Source organism: Saimiri boliviensis, chromosome 19 (assembly GCF_048565385.1).
Source record: "Saimiri boliviensis isolate mSaiBol1 chromosome 19, mSaiBol1.pri, whole genome shotgun sequence".
Classification (NCBI taxonomy): Eukaryota; Metazoa; Chordata; class Mammalia; order Primates; family Cebidae; genus Saimiri; species Saimiri boliviensis.
The window spans coordinates 14820958-14839709 of record NC_133467.1 but is presented as its reverse complement, the minus strand read 5'-3'; the positions used below and the strand labels follow the sequence as shown (position 1 = coordinate 14839709).

The following is an 18752-nucleotide window of genomic DNA, read 5'->3' as shown; positions in this document are numbered from 1 at the left end:
GTCTTTATTCACAATTACTTTTTTTGAACTGCAGTCTACATAATCTGATATCAGTATAGCTATTCCAGCTTTTGTGCATGCACATGCGCGCGCGTGTGTGTGTGTCTATATGTGTGTGTGTGTGTGTGTGTGTTTGCCTAGTATACTTTTTTCCATCCCTTTACTTTTTTGGAGGGGGAGGGATGGGCAGAGCTAGGTGAGGTTTTATTTTGGACCAAAAAAAAAAAAAAACCAAAACCACAATTGTTTTGCAGCTGGAGGCATAGACAAGGGGGGCCCCCAGGCAGTAAACTCCCCTGTGGGTGGGGTGAGGGTTAGAGCTGAGCCTTAGGTGGGTCTTCTTTTCTCCATGTTCCCCTGCACTGGGGCCTCCCTCTCTGGCTCTGGGGCAGCCTCAGGAGGGGCAGGCTGGGAGGGACTGCCACAGCTCTTCACTTGGGCAGGACGTTGGAGGACTCCAACACCAGCTTCCCATCGCTGGTCTCAATCTTCTTCACAACCATGGCCCTGGTGGTGCTGGTGTGGCTGAAGGAGCTGGAGCCCAGGCCATAGCTGAGGCCAGGGCTTGTGAGGGCCCGCATAGGCGGAACTCAGACCACCTGCATAGCTGCTAGTGGTCTTTGTATGGATACTCATGTTCTGCATCCCAGACTCCAGCTGGCTCTCCTTGCCCTTCAGCAGCTTCCTGTAAGTGGCAATCTCGATGTCCAGGGCCAGTTTGACGTTCATCAGCTCCTGGTATGCAGCTGCTGCGTCATGTCCTGCTTGGCCTGCTGCAGGGCGGCCTCCAATTGGGACAGCTTGGCATTGATATCCTTAATGACCAGCTCCCCGTGCTGCTTGTTATCTGTCATGGCGGCCTCCAGGGAAGCCCTCTGGCCTTTGAGGTCCTCAATCTCAGCCTGGAGCTGGCTGATGTTCCAGTTCATCCCAGAGATCTCAGTCTTTGTACGCTGCAGGTCATCCCCATGCTTCCCAGCCAGTGTCTGCAGCTCCTCATACTTGATCTGGTATGTGCTCTCAGCCTCAGCCTGGCTGCTGTTGGCGATCTCCTCATACTGTGCCTTGGCCTCAGCAATGTTGCTGTCCATGTTGGGGGAGCGGCTGTTGTCCATGGACAGCACCACAGACGTGTCCGGGATCTGGGACTGCAGCTCCCGCATCTCCTCTTCATACAGCTGCCTGAGGAAGTTGATGTCATCAGTCCGCCCTTCTAGGCAAGACTCCAGCTCCACCTTGTTTGTGTAAGCTTCATCACATCCTTCTTGATGAAGACAAATTCATTCTCCATCTCTGTACGTTTACTGATCTTATCCTCCTACTTGTTCTTGAAGTCCTCCACCAGCCCCTGTATGTTGCCAGGCTCCACCTCCGCTTCAGCTTCTCCTGGCCCAGTCTCCAGTTGCCGCCTAAGGTTGTTGATGTAGCTGTCAAACAGGTTGTCCGTGTTGCTCCCAGCCGTCTTCTGCTGATGCAGGACGCTCTGCTTGGTCTCCAGCATCTTGTTCTGCTGCTCCAGGACCCTTACCTTATCAATGAAGGAGGCAAACTTGTTGTTGAGGGTCTTGATCTGCTCCTTCTCCTGGGTGCACATGGCCTGGATGTTGGGGTCTACCTCCAGGTTAAGGGGACTCAGCAGGCCTCTGGTTGGCCATGATGGTGGTGATGCCTCCCATGCCACTGATCCCACCATAACCTGCACCCAGGCCACCCCAGAAGCTGCTGCTGCCCACTTGGGAGAGGCTCAAGGAGCTGATGCGGGCACCGGGCCCACTTGTGTAGGAAGGCCTGGGTATCAAAGTGGTCACTTTGTAGGATTTCTGGGTCACCTTGATAGATATGGTGGAGGCAAGAGTGGAGGCAGGTGGGCTGAAGCAGATGGAGATTCCAGAAGGACCAGAGAAGCTGCTGCTTTCATCCTTTTACTTCTAAGCTGTATCATTGTATTTGAAATTCCTTGAGACAGCATATTGTTTGTTTGTTTACTTTATTTATTGAGACAGAGTTTTACTCCTGTTGCCCAGATTGAAGTGCAGTGCTGCGATCTTGGCTAACCACAACCTCTGCCCCTGGGTTCAAGCAATTCTTTTGCCTCAGCCTCCTGAATAGCTGAGATTACAGGCATGTGCCACCACACCTGGCTAATTTTGTATTTTGAATAGAGGCGGGGTTTCTCTATTTTGGTCAGGCTGGTGTCAAACTCCTGACCTCAGGTGATTCACCTGCCTCGGCCTCCCAAAGTGCTGGGATTACAGGCATGAGCCACCACACCCAGCCTAGTTCGATTATTTTTTAATCCACTCTGACAATCTGAATTTTAATTAGTATATTTGGACCATTTATGTTAATTTGGTTGTATATATGTTTTTATTTTAGATCTGCCAGTTTATTTTTCTTTTTGTTCCCTGATTTTCATTCATCTGCTTCCTCTTGCCTTCTCTTAGGTTATTTGAACATTTTTTAGTATTCCACTTTACTATGTTTTTTATTATATTTGTTTGTATAGTGTTTTTAGTGGTTACTCTAGGAATTACAATTGTCAATCTTGACTTTTACCACTTTGGTATGTCAGTGTCTTGCCATACTATTTAAGTCTTTTACCCATTCCTTCTTCCTTTCTGCCATCTTTATCTTATATATTACGCCTTTGACAATTTATATGGATTAATCATTGACAATTTAGGATGTTACAGTTTTTGCTTTCCATCTTCAAAAACATTCTTTAAAAGTTCAAGAGGAGAATATTGTATATATCCAGATATTCATCATTTCTGTTGATTTTTTCCTGATGTTCCAGGTTTCCTGTTGATATCATCTCCTTTCTGTCCAAAGAGCTTCCTTCAACATTTATTTTAGAGTAGATTTGTTGACCATGAGCTCTGTTTTCTTTATTGAGAATGTATTTATTATATCATTATTGAAGGACATTTTGACTGTACATAGAAACCTGGGTTGCCAGATGTTCTCCATTTAGCACTTTAACAGTTTTCTTCTTCTTCTCTCTGGCCTTCATTGTTTCTGATGGAAAATCCACAGTAACTGAAGTTCTTCTTCCTTTATTTTAAGTAATGTTTTATTTTTCTTTGGCTGCATTCAAGATAGTTTGTCTTTAGTTTTCAGCAACTTGAGTAGATTCTGTCGCATGGATTTCTTTAGGTTTATCCAGTTTGGGTTTTGTTGAACTTCTTGAATCTGTAGATGTATGTCTTTCACCAAATGGTGGATATTTTTCAGCCATATTTCTTCAAATTATTTTTCTGCATTATGCTCTTTATGTTCTCCTTGTGAGACTCTGATGACACAAATGTTAAATCTTTCGGTATTATGCCACAGTCCCTGAGGCTCTGTTACGGATTTTTTGGTTGTTTTTGTTTTCCATCTTCTTTTCTCTTTTGTTTAGATTTGGTAATTTCTATGGATCTATCTTCAGTTCATGCATTCTTTCATTTCTGTTCTGCTGTCCAAAAGAGGGCCAGGGATCTCATTATTCATTATAAAAACCTTCATTTCATTCCTTAATAACTTTTTATTATGCTTGTTCCATCCTCAGTTTTACCATCCAGAATATTTCTGGTCTTCTGGCAGATAGGGGAGATGTAGTTGCCCGAGTCCTTGGAACAGGGGAGAGTATCTGGAGATCTAAGTCCTACTTACACAGACTTTCAGCCAGTGCACTTGTTTTCTTTCCCATTTTACTCCCTCAATTCCAAAAACCTTGTAGTATATATTTATGAATTTTTAAAGTATATATGGTATAGATTTGGGTTGCTTCTCAATTTTTTCACCACAAGCTCAGGATTCCACCTTCTCAGGACTGCTTAATCAGTTGTCACTTGTCTGCTTTCCTTTTCCCAGAAAGTAGATTGTGCTTTCTCCTCTTCTGTTCTCTTTGACTCTAAAGATTATATCTTAAATCTCTATTGTTATTTCAGTGGCATTGCAGGAGGGAAAGTAGTAAATTGTGTATTCAAACTGTCATCTTTACCTGGAGTCAGGAAAAAACTATAAAACCTAAATTTTAAAATGTGCTCATATAGGAACTGTAAATGATAATTTTTCTTTGTCTTCTGTTACATGTTAGGATGAGATCCCCACTGGAATGCCATGCCTGGAGTCAGTGACCATAGGTGATGATATTTGGGATGAGAACTGGTTACCTGTGCAGGCTAAGATGGGAAAAAGAGGTGATGTTGCCTCCCGTCTATTTACTGCAAGCCTTGGTGGAAAGAATCAGTATTCATCATGTAAAGAAATGCCGCAGAAGGTTAGATCCTTGGAATAATAGAAAGCATATCAGGCCAGGCACTACCTCTCAAGCCTGTAATTCTAGCACTTTGGGAGGCCAAGGCAGGTGGTTCACTTGAGCTCAGGAGTTGATGACCAGCCTGGGCAACATGGTGAGACCCTGTCTCTACTAAAAATAGCCAGGCGTGGTGGTGTGCACCTGTGTTCCCAGCTACTTGGGAGGTTGAGGTGGGAGGATCAGTTCTTGAGCCTGGGAACTGGAGGTTGCAATGAGCAAAGATCATCCCACTACACTCCATGAGCTTGAGTAACAGAGCAAGACCCGTTCTCAAAAAAAAAAAAAAAAAAAAAAAAAAAAAAAGCAATCAGTACTGGTTTAATTTTCTAGGTCTCAAGAAAGCTGTCTGTTCTGGAATTCAAAAGGACTTATCAGGCCATATTCAAAAGAATACATGATTTAAAAAAATGGTAGTGGTATGTAGGGGGACAGAGGATTCATCATGGGACAATACACCATAGGCCTATTTTTGCATATTAATCATTGTGATTTTTGTTTTATCAGCCCCCAGTCAAGGCCCTTAGGATCTGTGAATAAAGAAACCATTTTCTCTAATTTTACTATTGTTGCTTTGGCATTGTAATACAACCTCTGGATTTCTGGAGTCAGCATATTTGCTAATAGGCCTAACTATATGTATTTAAAATATATTTCCCACTGGCTGTAAGAAGAAATATCTGAAGTTTTTCTCCTTCATGTTTGTGCTGTTTAAATACTAGATGATCATGAAAAAAATTTAGCCATGAAAAAGATATTAAAGAAAAGACTACAAAACAGTTGTGTTTATTTTGGAGATCCATGTGTTCAGAGTTCAAGATACTGGGTATGGACCAATAAAACAAGGAGTAAAGTCACACTGATAGAGAAAGTTAATAAATACCTTTTTGTTGAATATGCATTGCTTTCTTGCGTTGATCTTGCCCAAGTTACCCTCTTTTTGGATCATGTGGCACTTTACCTCAGTCTATTGTTGCCATTTTTTCATTATAGGATTGGTGTTTTTCTACACCCAAAGATACATGGGATGATTCTTGGCAGCCTTCAGGCCTTGTAAATGGAACAAAAGTAGTTCATAAACCAGAAGGACTGGATGCTCAAGAAAAAAATACTGTCACAAACAAGATTCAAAAGGTAAATGTCTAATGCAGATTATTGGGGCAGGTTTGCATAAGGAAATCCTTTCATTTTTAGAAAGCAAAATTGTCTCAATTTACATATTTTTATATTCCCTGCTCTTAACAGGTTGCTGTAGCTGTTGTTGTTAGATTTGAGTTTTGGAGCTTTGTACTAGAGTTATGAGTGGATTTGCACCCCAGAATACTTGTGGTTAATGACCCCTCTCCTAGCAGTTGTAGAATTACATAAAATGTATGTTGATTTTTAAATGAATTTTAACATAATTCCTTATTGCTTCAGAAGAAAATCCTGAGCCTAGAATTTAAAAAAAAGATTAAACCTCGTAGAAAATTGGGATTTTTCTATAACTTAGTCATAATTGTAAGCTCTTTATCTGTCACATAATCTAGATTAATTTCTTCTTTCTCATTGCTTTGGCAGAAAGCAGTAATCCTGGCATAGAATCTGTTTCAGTGTTTCTTGAATATATTACAAGCATCCTGAAAACAGCAGGGCAGTTTGTGTGAATCATGAAATTTGGCTGCTAGGCCTCTTTAGTTTGGTGTGTTACATTAAAGAGTGTAAGTTTAGAAGACTTGTTGAAAACCAGATCTAGGGAAGATGAACCTTCTAAGTGACACATTTCCTTCAGACCGTGGTTACTTTGTATGACAGCAATAATAAAGTCATTCTGTATTTCATAGAATGGTCTCCTCCAGAAATGTAGCTTACTTAATAGCATGAATTTAATTTTAGGATAAAGTAGGCTTTTATATTTTGTTTCTCATGTAGTTTTTTTTTTTTTTAAAAAAAAACAGCTTTATTGAAAGATAATTGATATACCATTATAATTCACTATTTAAAGTGCACAATTCAACATTTTTTTTGGATACACAGCTAGCTATGCAGCTATCACTACAGTCTATTTTAGAATATTTTCATCACCCTTTCAAAAAAAAAAAAAAAAAACCACCCATGCCCATTAGCAGTCATACTCCTTCCCCCTCCTCTCACAGCCTTAGGCAGCTACTTACTAATCTGCTTTCTGTCTCTACATTGTTTTCTGTTAAATGGCACACAGTATGTGGTTTTTTTTGGTGTGCAATTGTCTTCTTTCACCTAGCATTAATAATGTCTTCAAAATTCATCCTTGTTATAGCATGAACCAGTACTTCATTCCTTTTTATGGCTGAATAATATTCCCTTCTATGATATACCATGTCTTATTTATCCATTCATCAGTTGGTAGGAATTTGGGCTGCTTTCACATTTTGGCTATTATGCTGCTGAGAATGTTCAAGTACAAGGTTTTGTGTGAACACGTTTTAGTTCTTAGAGATATAACTTGAGGAGTGGAGTTTCTGGATCATATGGTAATTCTACTTTTAACATTTTGTGGAACTGGCATACTGTTTTTCAAAGTGACTAAACCATTTTATATTCCCCCCAGCAGTGTATGAGGGTTCTGGTTCTCCATACTTCACCAATGCTTATTACCTCTCCTTTTGATTTCGGCCATGTTAGTGGATATGAACAGTGTCTCATGATGGTTTTTATTTCCGTATCTCTGATTGCTAATGATGTTGGGTGTCTTTTTGTTTGCTTACTGGTGATGTGTCTTCTCTGACAAGATATTCAGATCCTTTGCCCATTTTAAAAGTAGGTTGTCTCCTGTTACTCAGATGTAATAAGAAAGTACAAGTCTCTTACCAGATATATTTTCAAAATTTTCTACTATTCTGGCTTTTTTTTTTTTTTTCACTTAATGGTGCCCGTTGCAGCACAAAAGTTTTTTTGTTTGTTTGTTTGTTTTTAAATAAGATCCAATAGATTTTTTGGTTGCTTGAGCTCTTGGTATCCCCTAATAAGCCATTGCCTGACCCAGGGTTACAAAGATTTACACCTGTGTTTTCACCTAAGCATTTTATAGTTTTAGCTCTTAAATTTAGGTCCTTGAACCATTTTGAGTTAATTTTTTATGGTGTGAGATAGAGTCCAACTTTTTGTATGTGGACATTCAGCTGTACCAGCACTAGTTGTTGAAAGGATGAGTCTATAAATAGTCTTGGCTTCCTTATTGAAAATCAGCTGCCATAAATGATTGGGTTTATTTCTGGACTCTCAACTCTATTGTCTGTATGTCTGTTCCTCTACCGGTGTCACATTGTCTTGATTACTCTAGGTAATTAGTAAGTTTTAAAATCAGGTAATCTGAGCCCTCAAACTTTCTGTCATGTAGTTTTATACTATCATTTATATCCCATGAAGAGAATTTACCAAGGTAAAATCTTTACTGTATCATGAACTTCTTAAGGTATTCTTAAGGTACATTTCTTCAGAAAGTTTTCATTTTCCACCCCTTTTTCTACTCCTATTCTAAGGTGCCCCGTATTTACCATGCAGGTTGAATATCCTTTATCCAAAAGACGGGACTGGAAGTTGCTTAGGATACAGTCCTCTCCTGCTGTCTGTATCTTCATCCTCTTTCTACTGGCACATTCTCATAAGCATTTAAACATGTTTATGTACCTTCCATCTAAACAAAATTTAAACATTTAAAAAATTTTTGATCCCACAGTCCTTTCTAGCTACCACACTTGTTTTTCATCCCCTACGTAGACAAACAGGTTTTGCCTTTGAAAATTATAAAAGTACCACATTTGCAGGATTTTAAAATTCAAGTAGTTCCACAAGTTACAGAAATAAGATACCCTTGCCTCTTCTAATCCAACTCCACCATAAGCAGTTTCTTGTGGATCCTTCCTAGAAACTAAACACATGCATGAGAACATAATACACATACCATTCAGCACCTTTCCCTATTCGTACTTAGAAACCTACCTCAGTGTTTTAACTCCTGCAGAGTATGGATATGCCGTAACTGATTTAAATAGTTCTGATGAATATCTGTTTCTAAGATTCTGTGACTGTAAACAATACTGCAGTGATTATCCTTCAAGTTACCATCTATTCTTATGTTGCTAAATAGGTGGACATGTTTTAACCTTACAGTACCTGATTGCTCAGCACTATTTGAAATTAACCTTGCATTCCTTCTTGAAAGCATAATCTTCCTTTGGCTTTTGTGATGCCATGAACTTTTTTCCTCCTACCTCCTGACGTAATTTCTAGGTTTGCTCCCTGTGGTGTCTCCCAGAGTTCTGCCCTATGCTGTTTTCTTACTCCTTGCTATGTTTTCTTTTATCTTAGTATGTAACTAGATAAACATGGTAACACTATGTTTAACATTTTGAGGAACTACCAGGCTTCTTTCCAGAGCAGCGGTGCTATTTTACATTCATCCCAGCAATTTAAGAGTACTCCAGTTTGTCCATGTCAGCACTTGGTGTTCTTGCTAACAATTGTAATTATCTTTTATTATAGCCATTGTAGTAGATGTGAGGTGAGTTGGGGACTTTGTTCATATTTCATAAATTATGAACGTGTTTTTGAGACTAACCTGTAGTTGCATCATGGTATATTTCCAAACAGTTGTGAGGGAGTCAGTCATTTGCAACTACAGAAGAATGAATCTGGTAGAGCAGTGCTTCTCAAACTATAATGTGCATACAGGTCACCTGGGAATCTTGTTAAAGTGCAGATTCTTACCCAGCATATCTGGGGTAGGAACTAAAGCTCTTCATGTCTAGCAAGCTTCCAAATAATGCTGATGCTGCTGATGAGTGAATACCACTTTTGAGTAGTAAGGCTGTTTATTACTGTTAGAAGGGAAAGCCTTTTTTTTTTTTAAATTAATGGCTTAAATTGACTACACATACTTGATTTCAAATGTCATACAAATTTAGAGTAAAATTCAGAGTAAAAGCTATCAGCATGCATCTTAAATACGTGTCAGCAGTGCATCTTTCTTAAATGACATTTGTCAAGAAAGAAGATACAGCTTTTTAAAAATGTTTCTGTATGTTATCTATTAAATAGCTGAACATAGGCAGTAGGGCATAATGTAAAAAGCACTGGCTTGGGAGTGCTATAATCAAGGGCCTAGTTTTGACCACTGACTAGCAAATTGAAACAAATTACCTTTTATGCCCTGAGTTTGCTCACTTGCAAAGACTGATTTGAACTAGTAATCTCCCCAGCTTAAAAAATTTATGAGATTAATAAATATTGATTTACCTAATTATTATTGCTGCTTTATTGAAAGAATTCACTGATTCTTACCCTCATTTTAAATGATGATAAAGGGTAGCTCTTGTATACATGTGAATTGCATAAGCTACGCAAAAACTTGAGTCTAGGTCTTTGGTTTCCTGAAATAACATATTGTATGGCCCAGTATAGCTATCTGGAGTTTTAGAATTGTTTTTTCAACCAAAAAAGGTTATTCACACAGGTATTTGTATATTATATAATTATATAAGCCACATTCATGCCAGCCATCTTTGAAAGTAAGCTGCTATAGATTTTTGCCCCAGAAGTAACATTTGCTGATATTAAATGTGTGTCGCATATGAGCCAGAAAAACAAGCCTACATCTGTTTGTACAATTATTGTTTCAGTTTGTTCTAGGCAGATCACAGACTCTAAACCACTTAGTTCAGTTTGTCCTAGCTTAGTCTGATGGGGTCCTCTTTACTCGTGTCAGTGCCAGTTGACATCACCAAAGTTCAGTGCTAGTAAATGGCCATAGAGTACACGTACTTCAGCAATGAGTATATGGTAGGAGATGGGGTCTAATTCATAATGGTTAAAATTTGGCACTCCATTCACTTAAGTTCAGTCTGAGTGTGGAAGTTCATCTTTTTTCCCCAAACTCTGGCTTTTTTGGCCCTTCTGAGGAACACGCAGCTCTTGCCTCCTTTCATGGCTAGCTGCACACACACAGGTCCCCTGATGGAGGACTCAGAGGCCCTTAGGGTCACGGATCCTGTCTGACTGGGAGGTGGCGTGGTAGAGCACAGAGAGCACAGACTGGCCTGAGTTCAAATCTACACCCTGCCATTTACTGATGGACGTTGGATAACTTAACCACTCTGTAAAAGCATTATGCTGAGTGAAGACGACACAGTAGCACCTACCTAGGACACTTGTTCTGATGTTCAAGTGAAGAAACACATGCAGATAACCTAGCACTGTGCCTGACCCAGAGTGCTTGGTGAGCATCACTTCCCTCATGCCCTGCCCCTCTTTCCCAACCTTTGTATGGTAGCACTGTATGCCATGGTTGCTTATGGGATGTGTTCCGTAAATGTTTTTTTGAATTTATGTTCATTAAGATAGAGGAGGACTTGCTTTTTCTAGAGAGTATATAGGTTCTTGAAAGTGGATAGTTTCATTTTATGATACGGAAATACTTGTATTTTGCTTTTAAGTAAGGAAATAGGGCTTAATTCTTATACTAACATTTGTTTTTCATACTTTTGCCCCTTTTGTTCCCATTCTGCAGCAACTAGACTTAAATGGTTCTTCAGATTCTTCCACACTGCCCAAATTGGAAGAATGCTGTACCTCTCTTACCCTGTCAGAGCAGTCAGCATACGGGAGCCAGTCTGAACTCAGCAACAGTCAGACTCAGCTGAAGCAAACTCAGCCTTCCACAGCAGTATCCAGTTCAACTCCCGGAGCGGATGATTCTGCAGAACAGCCCTCTGGTTTTGGTAGGTTTGTGTGTACTTGTGCATGCTCTCAGTTGAGAAACACGATGGTTTGCCATGTTCTAAAAATCTTCATTTATCTCTTTCAAAATATATCTTGAAAGATGACGGACCTTAGCATCTGTGTTTAGTCCTTGTTTTATGTTTGGGCTCAATTGTTCCTTGAACTTTGCCACTCTTCTTTTTTTCTGCACTTTTTTTTTGGAGGGAGTCCCACTTATATAGAGTAAAATTTGCTGGTTTTCAAGTATATAGTTCTTTGAGTTTTGACAAATGTATGGTCTTGTAGTCACAGCCACAATCGTGATAACATTTCCATCAGCCTGAAAGTTTCCTTGTGCCCCTTGGCAGTCAGTCCCATTGCCTACTTGCTGGCCTCTGGCATGTTACTTTCCCTTTTCTAGAATTTCGTATAAATGGAATCATGTAGTTTTTATGTCTGGCTTCTTTCACTTACCATAATATTTTAGAGTTTCATTTATGTTGTGCCAGTATCAAAAATTTGTTCCTATTTGCCGACTAGTATTCAGTTACATAGATATACCACAATTTACCTGTTTACCAGTTAATGGTCAAATTCTGGAAGCAACTTAGGTGTCCATTATCAATAAAGTTGCTATGAACGTTTACACACAGCTCTTTTTGTAGATACATGTTTTTATTTCTATTGAATATATACATAGGAGACTAGGCACAGTGGCTCACTCCTGTAATCCCAGCACTTTGGGAGGCCGAGGCAGGTGGACCATGAGGTCAGGAGATCAGAACCAGCCTGGCCAAGAGGGTGAAACCCCACCTCTACTAAAAATACAAAAATTAGCTGGGCATGGTGGCAGGAGCCTGTAATCCCAGCTATTTGGGAGGCTGAGGCAGGAGAATTTGAAGAGAATTCTCATCTTAACAATATTAAATCTATACACATACTATATTTTTTGTTTTGCAACAAAGAATTGGAACGTAAGTTGTTCACTTATACTGTACTTCTTATGTACGTATAATTTTCATTAACCATTTTGTAAAAATCCTTAGAATAAATTACATGCTTTAAAAAATTTTTATAATTTTTTTACTTCAATAGGTTTTTGGGGAACAGGTGGTGTTTGGTTACTTGAGTAAGTTCTTTAGTGGTGATTTCTGAGATTCTGGTGTGTCCATCACCTGAGCAGTGTACACTGTACCCAATGTGTAGTCTTTGAGCCCTCACTTCCCACCCTTTCCGCTGAGACCCCAAAGTCTAATGTATCATTTTTAATGCCTTTGCATCCTCATAGCTTAGCTCCCACATGTGACTGAGAACATATGATGATTGGTTTTCCATTCCTGAATTACTTCACTTAGAATAATAGTCTCCAGTTTCATCCAGGTTGCTGTGTATGCCATTATTTCGTCCCTTTTTATGGCTGAGTAGTATTCCATGGTGTGTGTGTGTGTGTGTGTGTGTGTGTGTGTACATATATGTATATATACACATATATATGTTTATATACACACAAACACAACACACACCATGGAATACTATACATAAACATACACATATATATGTTTATATATACACACACACATATATATGTTTATATATACACACACACCCCCCCCAGACACACACCACATTTTCTGTATTCACTCATTGATTGGCATCTGAGCTGGTTCCATGTTTTTACCATTACAAATTGTGCTATAAACACATGTATGCAAGTATCTTTTTCATGTAATGACTTCTTTTCCTCTAGGTAGATACCTGTTAATGGGATTGCCGGATCAAATGGTAAATCTTCCTTCTTTAAGGGCTCTCCACACTGTTTTCCATAGTGGTTATAAAAGTTTACATTCTCACCAGTAGCATAAACATGTTCCCTTTCTACCGCATCCACACCATCATCTATTATTTTTTTGATTACGGCCATTCTTGCAGAAGTGAGGTGGTATCACATTGTGGTTTTAATTTCCATTTCCCTGATAATTAGCGATATTGAGCATTTTTCCATATACTTGTTGACCATTTTTATATCTTTTTTTTTTTTTTTTTTTTTTTTGAGATGGAGTCTTGCTCTGTCATCCATGCTGGAGTGCAGTGGCTCGATCTCAGCTCACTGCATGCAACCTCCACCTTCTGAGTTCAAGCAATTCTCCTGCCTCAGCTTCCCGAGTAGCTGGGATTACAGGTGCACACCATGATGCCTGGCTAATTTTTATATTTTTAGTAGAGACAGGGTTTCATCATGTTGGTCAGGCTGGTCTCGAACTTTTGACCTCTGTGGGTTGTCTTGTTAACTCTGCTAATTATTTCTTTTGCTGTATGAGGCTAGGTAGTTTTTTTCTTTTTTAGTGGTTGCTTTAGGGTTTGTAGCATATATCCTTAAATTGTCTCCTCCAGATAATACTATATCACTTCAAATATAACATTAAAAGTTTTCCCTTTTCCTGGGCCTGCCTTTTAGCTATTGTTGTTATATATTTTACTTTAATATGTTGTAAACCCCACAATCCAATTCTTGTATTAGATTTCAAAAATAATCCAATTTTTGTTATTTTTGCTTTCTAGTCAATTATCTTTTAAAGAAATTAAAAATGAGAAGTCTTTTATGTTTACTCACATATTTTCCATTCCAGTGTTCTTCATTCCAATGTATAAATTGGGATTCAGCAAACTTTTTCTGTAAAGAGCCAACAGAAAAAATCTTTTCAGCTTTGTAGGCCATATGATCTATGGCAGTTATTCAACTCTGCTGTTACAGCATGAAAACAGCCATAGATAATAGGTAAATAAATAAGAATAGCTGTGTTCTAATTAAAATTTATTTATAACATTAGGTGGATTTGGTCCACAGGGCCCCAAAAAAAATTAATTTTTTTTTTAACTGCAGTTACATATGTGGTAGGCCATTTTTTACTCTGTCTTTGCTGTGTCTGATTTTAGTTCGTTTCTACTACTGTGTCTCCAAGTTACTAGTCATCTTGTTCAATTTCTAATTCAGTGTGTCCGTTCTTCCTCCCTGCCTGCCTGCCAGCCTTCTGTCCATCCATCCCACTCTGTCTAGCCCATGCTGGAGTACAGTGGCACAATCTCGGCTCACTGCAGCCTCCGCCTCCCAGGTTCACACGATTCTCCCACCTCGGCCTCCTGAGTACCTGAGATTACAGGCATGTGCCACTACGTCCCCCTGATTTTTAAAATTTTTGGTAGAGACGGGGTTTCACCACGTTGGCCAGGCTGGTCTCGAACTCTTGACCTCAGGTGATCCTCCCGCCTCTGCTTCCCAATGTGCTGGTATTACAGGCATGAGCCACAGCAATTGGCCCAGTGTGTTTTTCTTCTCTAGAGGTTTGATTTGGGTCTTATTTATATCTTCCATTTTTCTCCACATTATAGTCATGTTTTCCTTTCTATCGTCTTGAATAGAGTGCCTTTTAAACAGCTGTTTTAATACCCTTGTCGTGTGATTCTATCATATATGTAACTTTTGAATTCTATCATCTGTCATTTCTGAATCTGTTTATATTGATTTTTTTTTTCTCCTGATTACAGGTCATATACATTCTTTGCATCTGGTAATTTTTTATTGAATGCCAGACACTGTGAATTTTACATTATTGGCTTAATTTATTTTTTAAAATTATACTTAAGTTCTGGGATACATGTGCAGAACATGCAGATTTGTTACATAGGTATGCATATGCCATGGTGGTTTGCTGCATCCATCAAGCTGTCATCTACAGTAGGTTTTTCTCCTAATGCTACCCCTCCCCTGGCCACTCACTTCCCTCCTATCCCTTTCCTTCCTCCCCACCCACCGACAGGCCCCAGTGTGTGATGTTTCCCTCCCCATGCCCATAGGTTCTCAGTGTTCATCTCCCCTTATGAGTGACAACATGCGGTGCTTGGTTTTCTGTTCCTTTTTAGTTTGCTGAGAATAATGGTTTTCAGCTTCATCCATGTCCCTGCAAAGGACATGAACTCATTATTTTTTATGGCTGCATAATATTCTGTGGTGTATATGTGTGTTGGGTTAATTTCTTCCCTTTCTGCCTTTCTTCCTGTCTGTCTTTTTTGGGGTGGGGAGATGCAGCTAAATTCCCCTCCCCCCAATTTTTTTCTTTCAGTGTTTCTGTTGGATTTATTAGTCTGGTCTGGAAAAGTTTGTGGTCCAGGTCTGGTTTGGCCCTGCTATTTAAGCAATACCTAATACCCTCCGAGATTATTGATGGACTTGATGTTGCATGTGTTAGGATGTCTTTCCACTGTGGCTGGCGAGAACACAAACCATTGTGCCCTAATGTTAAGATCTAATGATTATTCCCTAATGTAAGATCTAATGATTATTCTGCCTGCTCCTTTCTGGTAGTTTTTCCCTGGCCATGGTAGTTTGCTCACACACACAGGAGTCAGATGACTATTCAGTCCAGGACTCAAGGAGATCTCTTAGCAGATCCTCAGTTTCTTCTCTCTCTCTCTGCAGCTGCCTCCTCTCTGGTACTTTATTTCCATAAATTCTAGACACCTGGCCTTTCCAAATTCTGAACTCTGTTTTCTTAACTCAGACTACCTGGTTCAGTCTGGATTCCTCCTCCTCATACTACAGCCTGAAAGGTCTTTTTAGGCAGTGAGCTAAAGCACTAATAGTTTTCCTTCTCTCAGGGGTTACTGTTCTGGGATGCTTGTTCAATGTCTGAAAGCTTTTGTTTCATTCGTTTTGTCTAGTTTTCTAGTTGTGTAAGGCAAGAGAGTAGATAATCTTGTTGAATAACACCATGACTGAAAGCAGAAATTTTGCTTCTCTTAAATTCCTTGGTCATGTGTACCTGCTTGTCATACCTTTTAATATCCAAGCTCACCTAAGACTTCGTGTGAAATCACATTATTTAAATAAAAATAATCATTCCTTTTCCTCTCTAGTAGACACTGTAGTTTTACAAAGTTTCCCTTTTTGGAATACATTGTCAAATCTTTCTTGAACATAATTCATTACAAAAGTATAGAACATACACCACGTGTTACTCTGCTAGATGCTAAAGATGCAAAGATTAATAAAATAATGAATTATGCCCGTTTGTTTGAATTTTTGAAATCTGTGTTTTTTAAGATCTAGAACAGTGCTATTCAAAATGTAGTCTACATACTGGTGCCAATTTGAAGGGTTTGCAGGGGTGGACCATGCTATAAGGAGTTTGTTCCAGAATATTCAGTCAGCTACATTGCTGAACACATTGCGTAGCTCACCTGAATTTTTTTTTTTTTTTTTTTTTTTTTTTTTTTTTAAGCAGGACTTTCTTGAAGGAAGCAATGTGTTGGTTTAGATGCCAGAAAAAGCGGCTTCTTTCACTACAGTGAAAGAAGGTAATAAGGCAGGTAATAAGCGGGTTATAGACCAGCTACTAGTACACATCTCAGAGTGCTTAGCATCTCCTCCCTTGACTATTAGGAAATCTTCAGCATCAGAGTTCTAGCCATTAATTTCATTTAAAGGATTATTATTTCTTAATTAAAACTAATTATTTAGACATTCATTTTATGGCTGGTAACTGGTTTGGGGGACATCTTAGCAACCACAATCTAGGACGGTTTTATTTTTATACAGGCGCAGACTTGGAATTGGAACAACTTTGACAATAAAGAGAATGCCTGTGGCATACCACTCCGCCTAGTGCTGGAAGGAAGGAGAAGCACTTACGGGCTCTTCTCTGGGATGCCTGTTACATCCAATTTATTTTTATGACCTTCCTAGACATAAATCATCCTCCTTGTTCATAAGTATATTTTCCCTCTCTCACTTCATCCTGACAAGATTTATTTTATCTCAATGCATGATTTCCCATTTCCCTTCCATTTGTTGACTGGTTTCTGCGTCTTACCTGCTCTGATTCGTCATTGGTAATTGTCACTACCTAACAGAACGTGATTGTAACACATACTAGTATTGAACTAGAATGGGAGAGAGAAGGCAGTGAGTATGAGAACCCCTTGAAAAGACATTTGTGTACTCTTTCTTTTCCAGTGGAAAGCTCTCCAGAGATCCTAAAGAATGAAGACTTTTCTAGCAGCCGTGCTATTACAGTGTACAAAGACAAGAGTCAAGAATCCATGGACCAGCTGTCACTGATTTTGTCTCATGAGTGCCAGATTTCCCAGAAGCTCTACATTCCTCGGAGTACAGCCACTGCTGCCTTAGGTGCTGCCGCACGGTTAGCTACATCCAGGAGCCTCCTACAGTGGTACCCCAGTGTGAAACGGATGGAAGCATGAGGGAGGGAGGGAGAAAAACAGAATCCAGCCACTTAGGGCTTGATGAACTCCCAGGCCAAAATGAGGAGGTACTGAAGCAAAATAGTATCTTGATCGTTGATACTGTTGTCTTTCTGTGACTATATGTTAGCTTTATTATGCTAACAGCCTACTCCAATGTGTAAGTACTGATACTTACTGTTACTCTGGAGTTTTTCTGATGATTTTGTGCCATTTTGTTCATCTTTGTTATTAATGTAGTTTAAAGGAATTTGTTTCTTGTGTTTCTGTTTTTCTTGTACATATCATGACTGATAAATGAAAATTGAAAAACTAAAGTTTGTGATATTTGGCAAGACAAAATAGTCTCATATTCCTATCTGCAGAAAAAAAGGATGTCTTGACTCTTAGGGCTGCTTTCTATCTAAATTTCAGGTCTTCTGTATCATAGAGCATCATTATGTCTTTGAAATATTGGGATCAGTAAGAAAATTACATCCTGAAGCTTTGATCATATGAATACTTTTACATTAAAAAAATTAAGCTGTTTGTAGTAAAGGCAATTTCTGAAATGTAGCTGAGTCATCTCTAGAATTATCACAGTTCCCAGGAGCCTAACTAACTATCGTTCAACAGTGGTATTGTTTAAGCATTTACATAACATTATGTTCTCTGAGGTCAAATTGTGTGAAATGTGTTATGGCAGTCTGTTGAGATCATAATACAAATCATCAAAAAAGACTGAAGGTGACATTTTTAAATGTGAGTAATGCTGGTTATTATTTTTTTTTTACCAGACTTACATCTAGATTTTAAAAGTATTTTACTCACAGAATTAATACCCCAAACAGAATTATTTCTGAAAAGTAAAATCCAAGAAAGATGTAAATAGTGAGCATGCTTCATGTAACAAAGTTCTCACCTTTATAGCTGTTCTTCTAAGGCCTCCTTTTTTGGCATTAAATGACAGAGCTGGTTTCCTGGTTTTTCTTTCTTTCTATAATAAGAATTTTCTCCTTTTTCCTTCTCAACTACTTAGTTAGCAAAATACCCACTAAGGAAGGGAGTAGGATGGGAGTAAATACAGAAGTACATTCAGAGTATTATTAAAAAAAGTTAAACCAAAAGTCTTTAAATACTGATCATTTTCTGTTTAAAAGCCTTAGAGAAAACATGCTTAAATTTAGTACAATTTAAAAGCTCGGATTCATCTCTAGTTCCAGTATATCTGTAAGAATAACGTAAGGATAAACTAACTGACAAAAAAAGACAAAAGTAATCTGGAAACATCACTTATAGTTAATCCAACTGATGAAACAGGATTTGGCTTTTGTGAATTTGTATCTAATCCAACTGATGAAACAGGATTTGGCTTTTGTGAATTTGTATCAGATATCTTTACTGGAGAAGACAGCTGGAGAGTTATGTGGAGGGTCGGTCAGTGAACAGTGATGAAAATATTATGTATGTGAGGCTCAATTGATAATGAACTGGTAGA

General features: G+C 38.9%; 1 protein-coding gene and 1 pseudogene across 1 annotated transcript in view; one reads left to right on the top strand and one right to left on the bottom strand.

Annotated features, from left to right (window-relative positions):
• The window catches only part of TDRD5 (tudor domain containing 5), an 81425-nt gene extending 62916 nt beyond the window's left edge, over window positions 1–18509 (top strand). Inside the window, exons 14-17 of the mRNA XM_003925326.3 lie at window positions 4082–4264; window positions 5294–5434; window positions 10827–11037; window positions 17028–18509. Coding sequence (XP_003925375.2) covers window positions 4082–4264; window positions 5294–5434; window positions 10827–11037; window positions 17028–17275 — 783 coding nt within the window. The 3' untranslated portion in view covers window positions 17276–18509. The remainder of the gene's footprint in view (window positions 1–4081; window positions 4265–5293; window positions 5435–10826; window positions 11038–17027) is intronic.
• LOC141582293 (keratin, type II cytoskeletal 8 pseudogene) lies at window positions 432–2625 on the bottom strand (annotated as a pseudogene).
• Window positions 18510–18752: the final 243 nt, after the last annotated feature.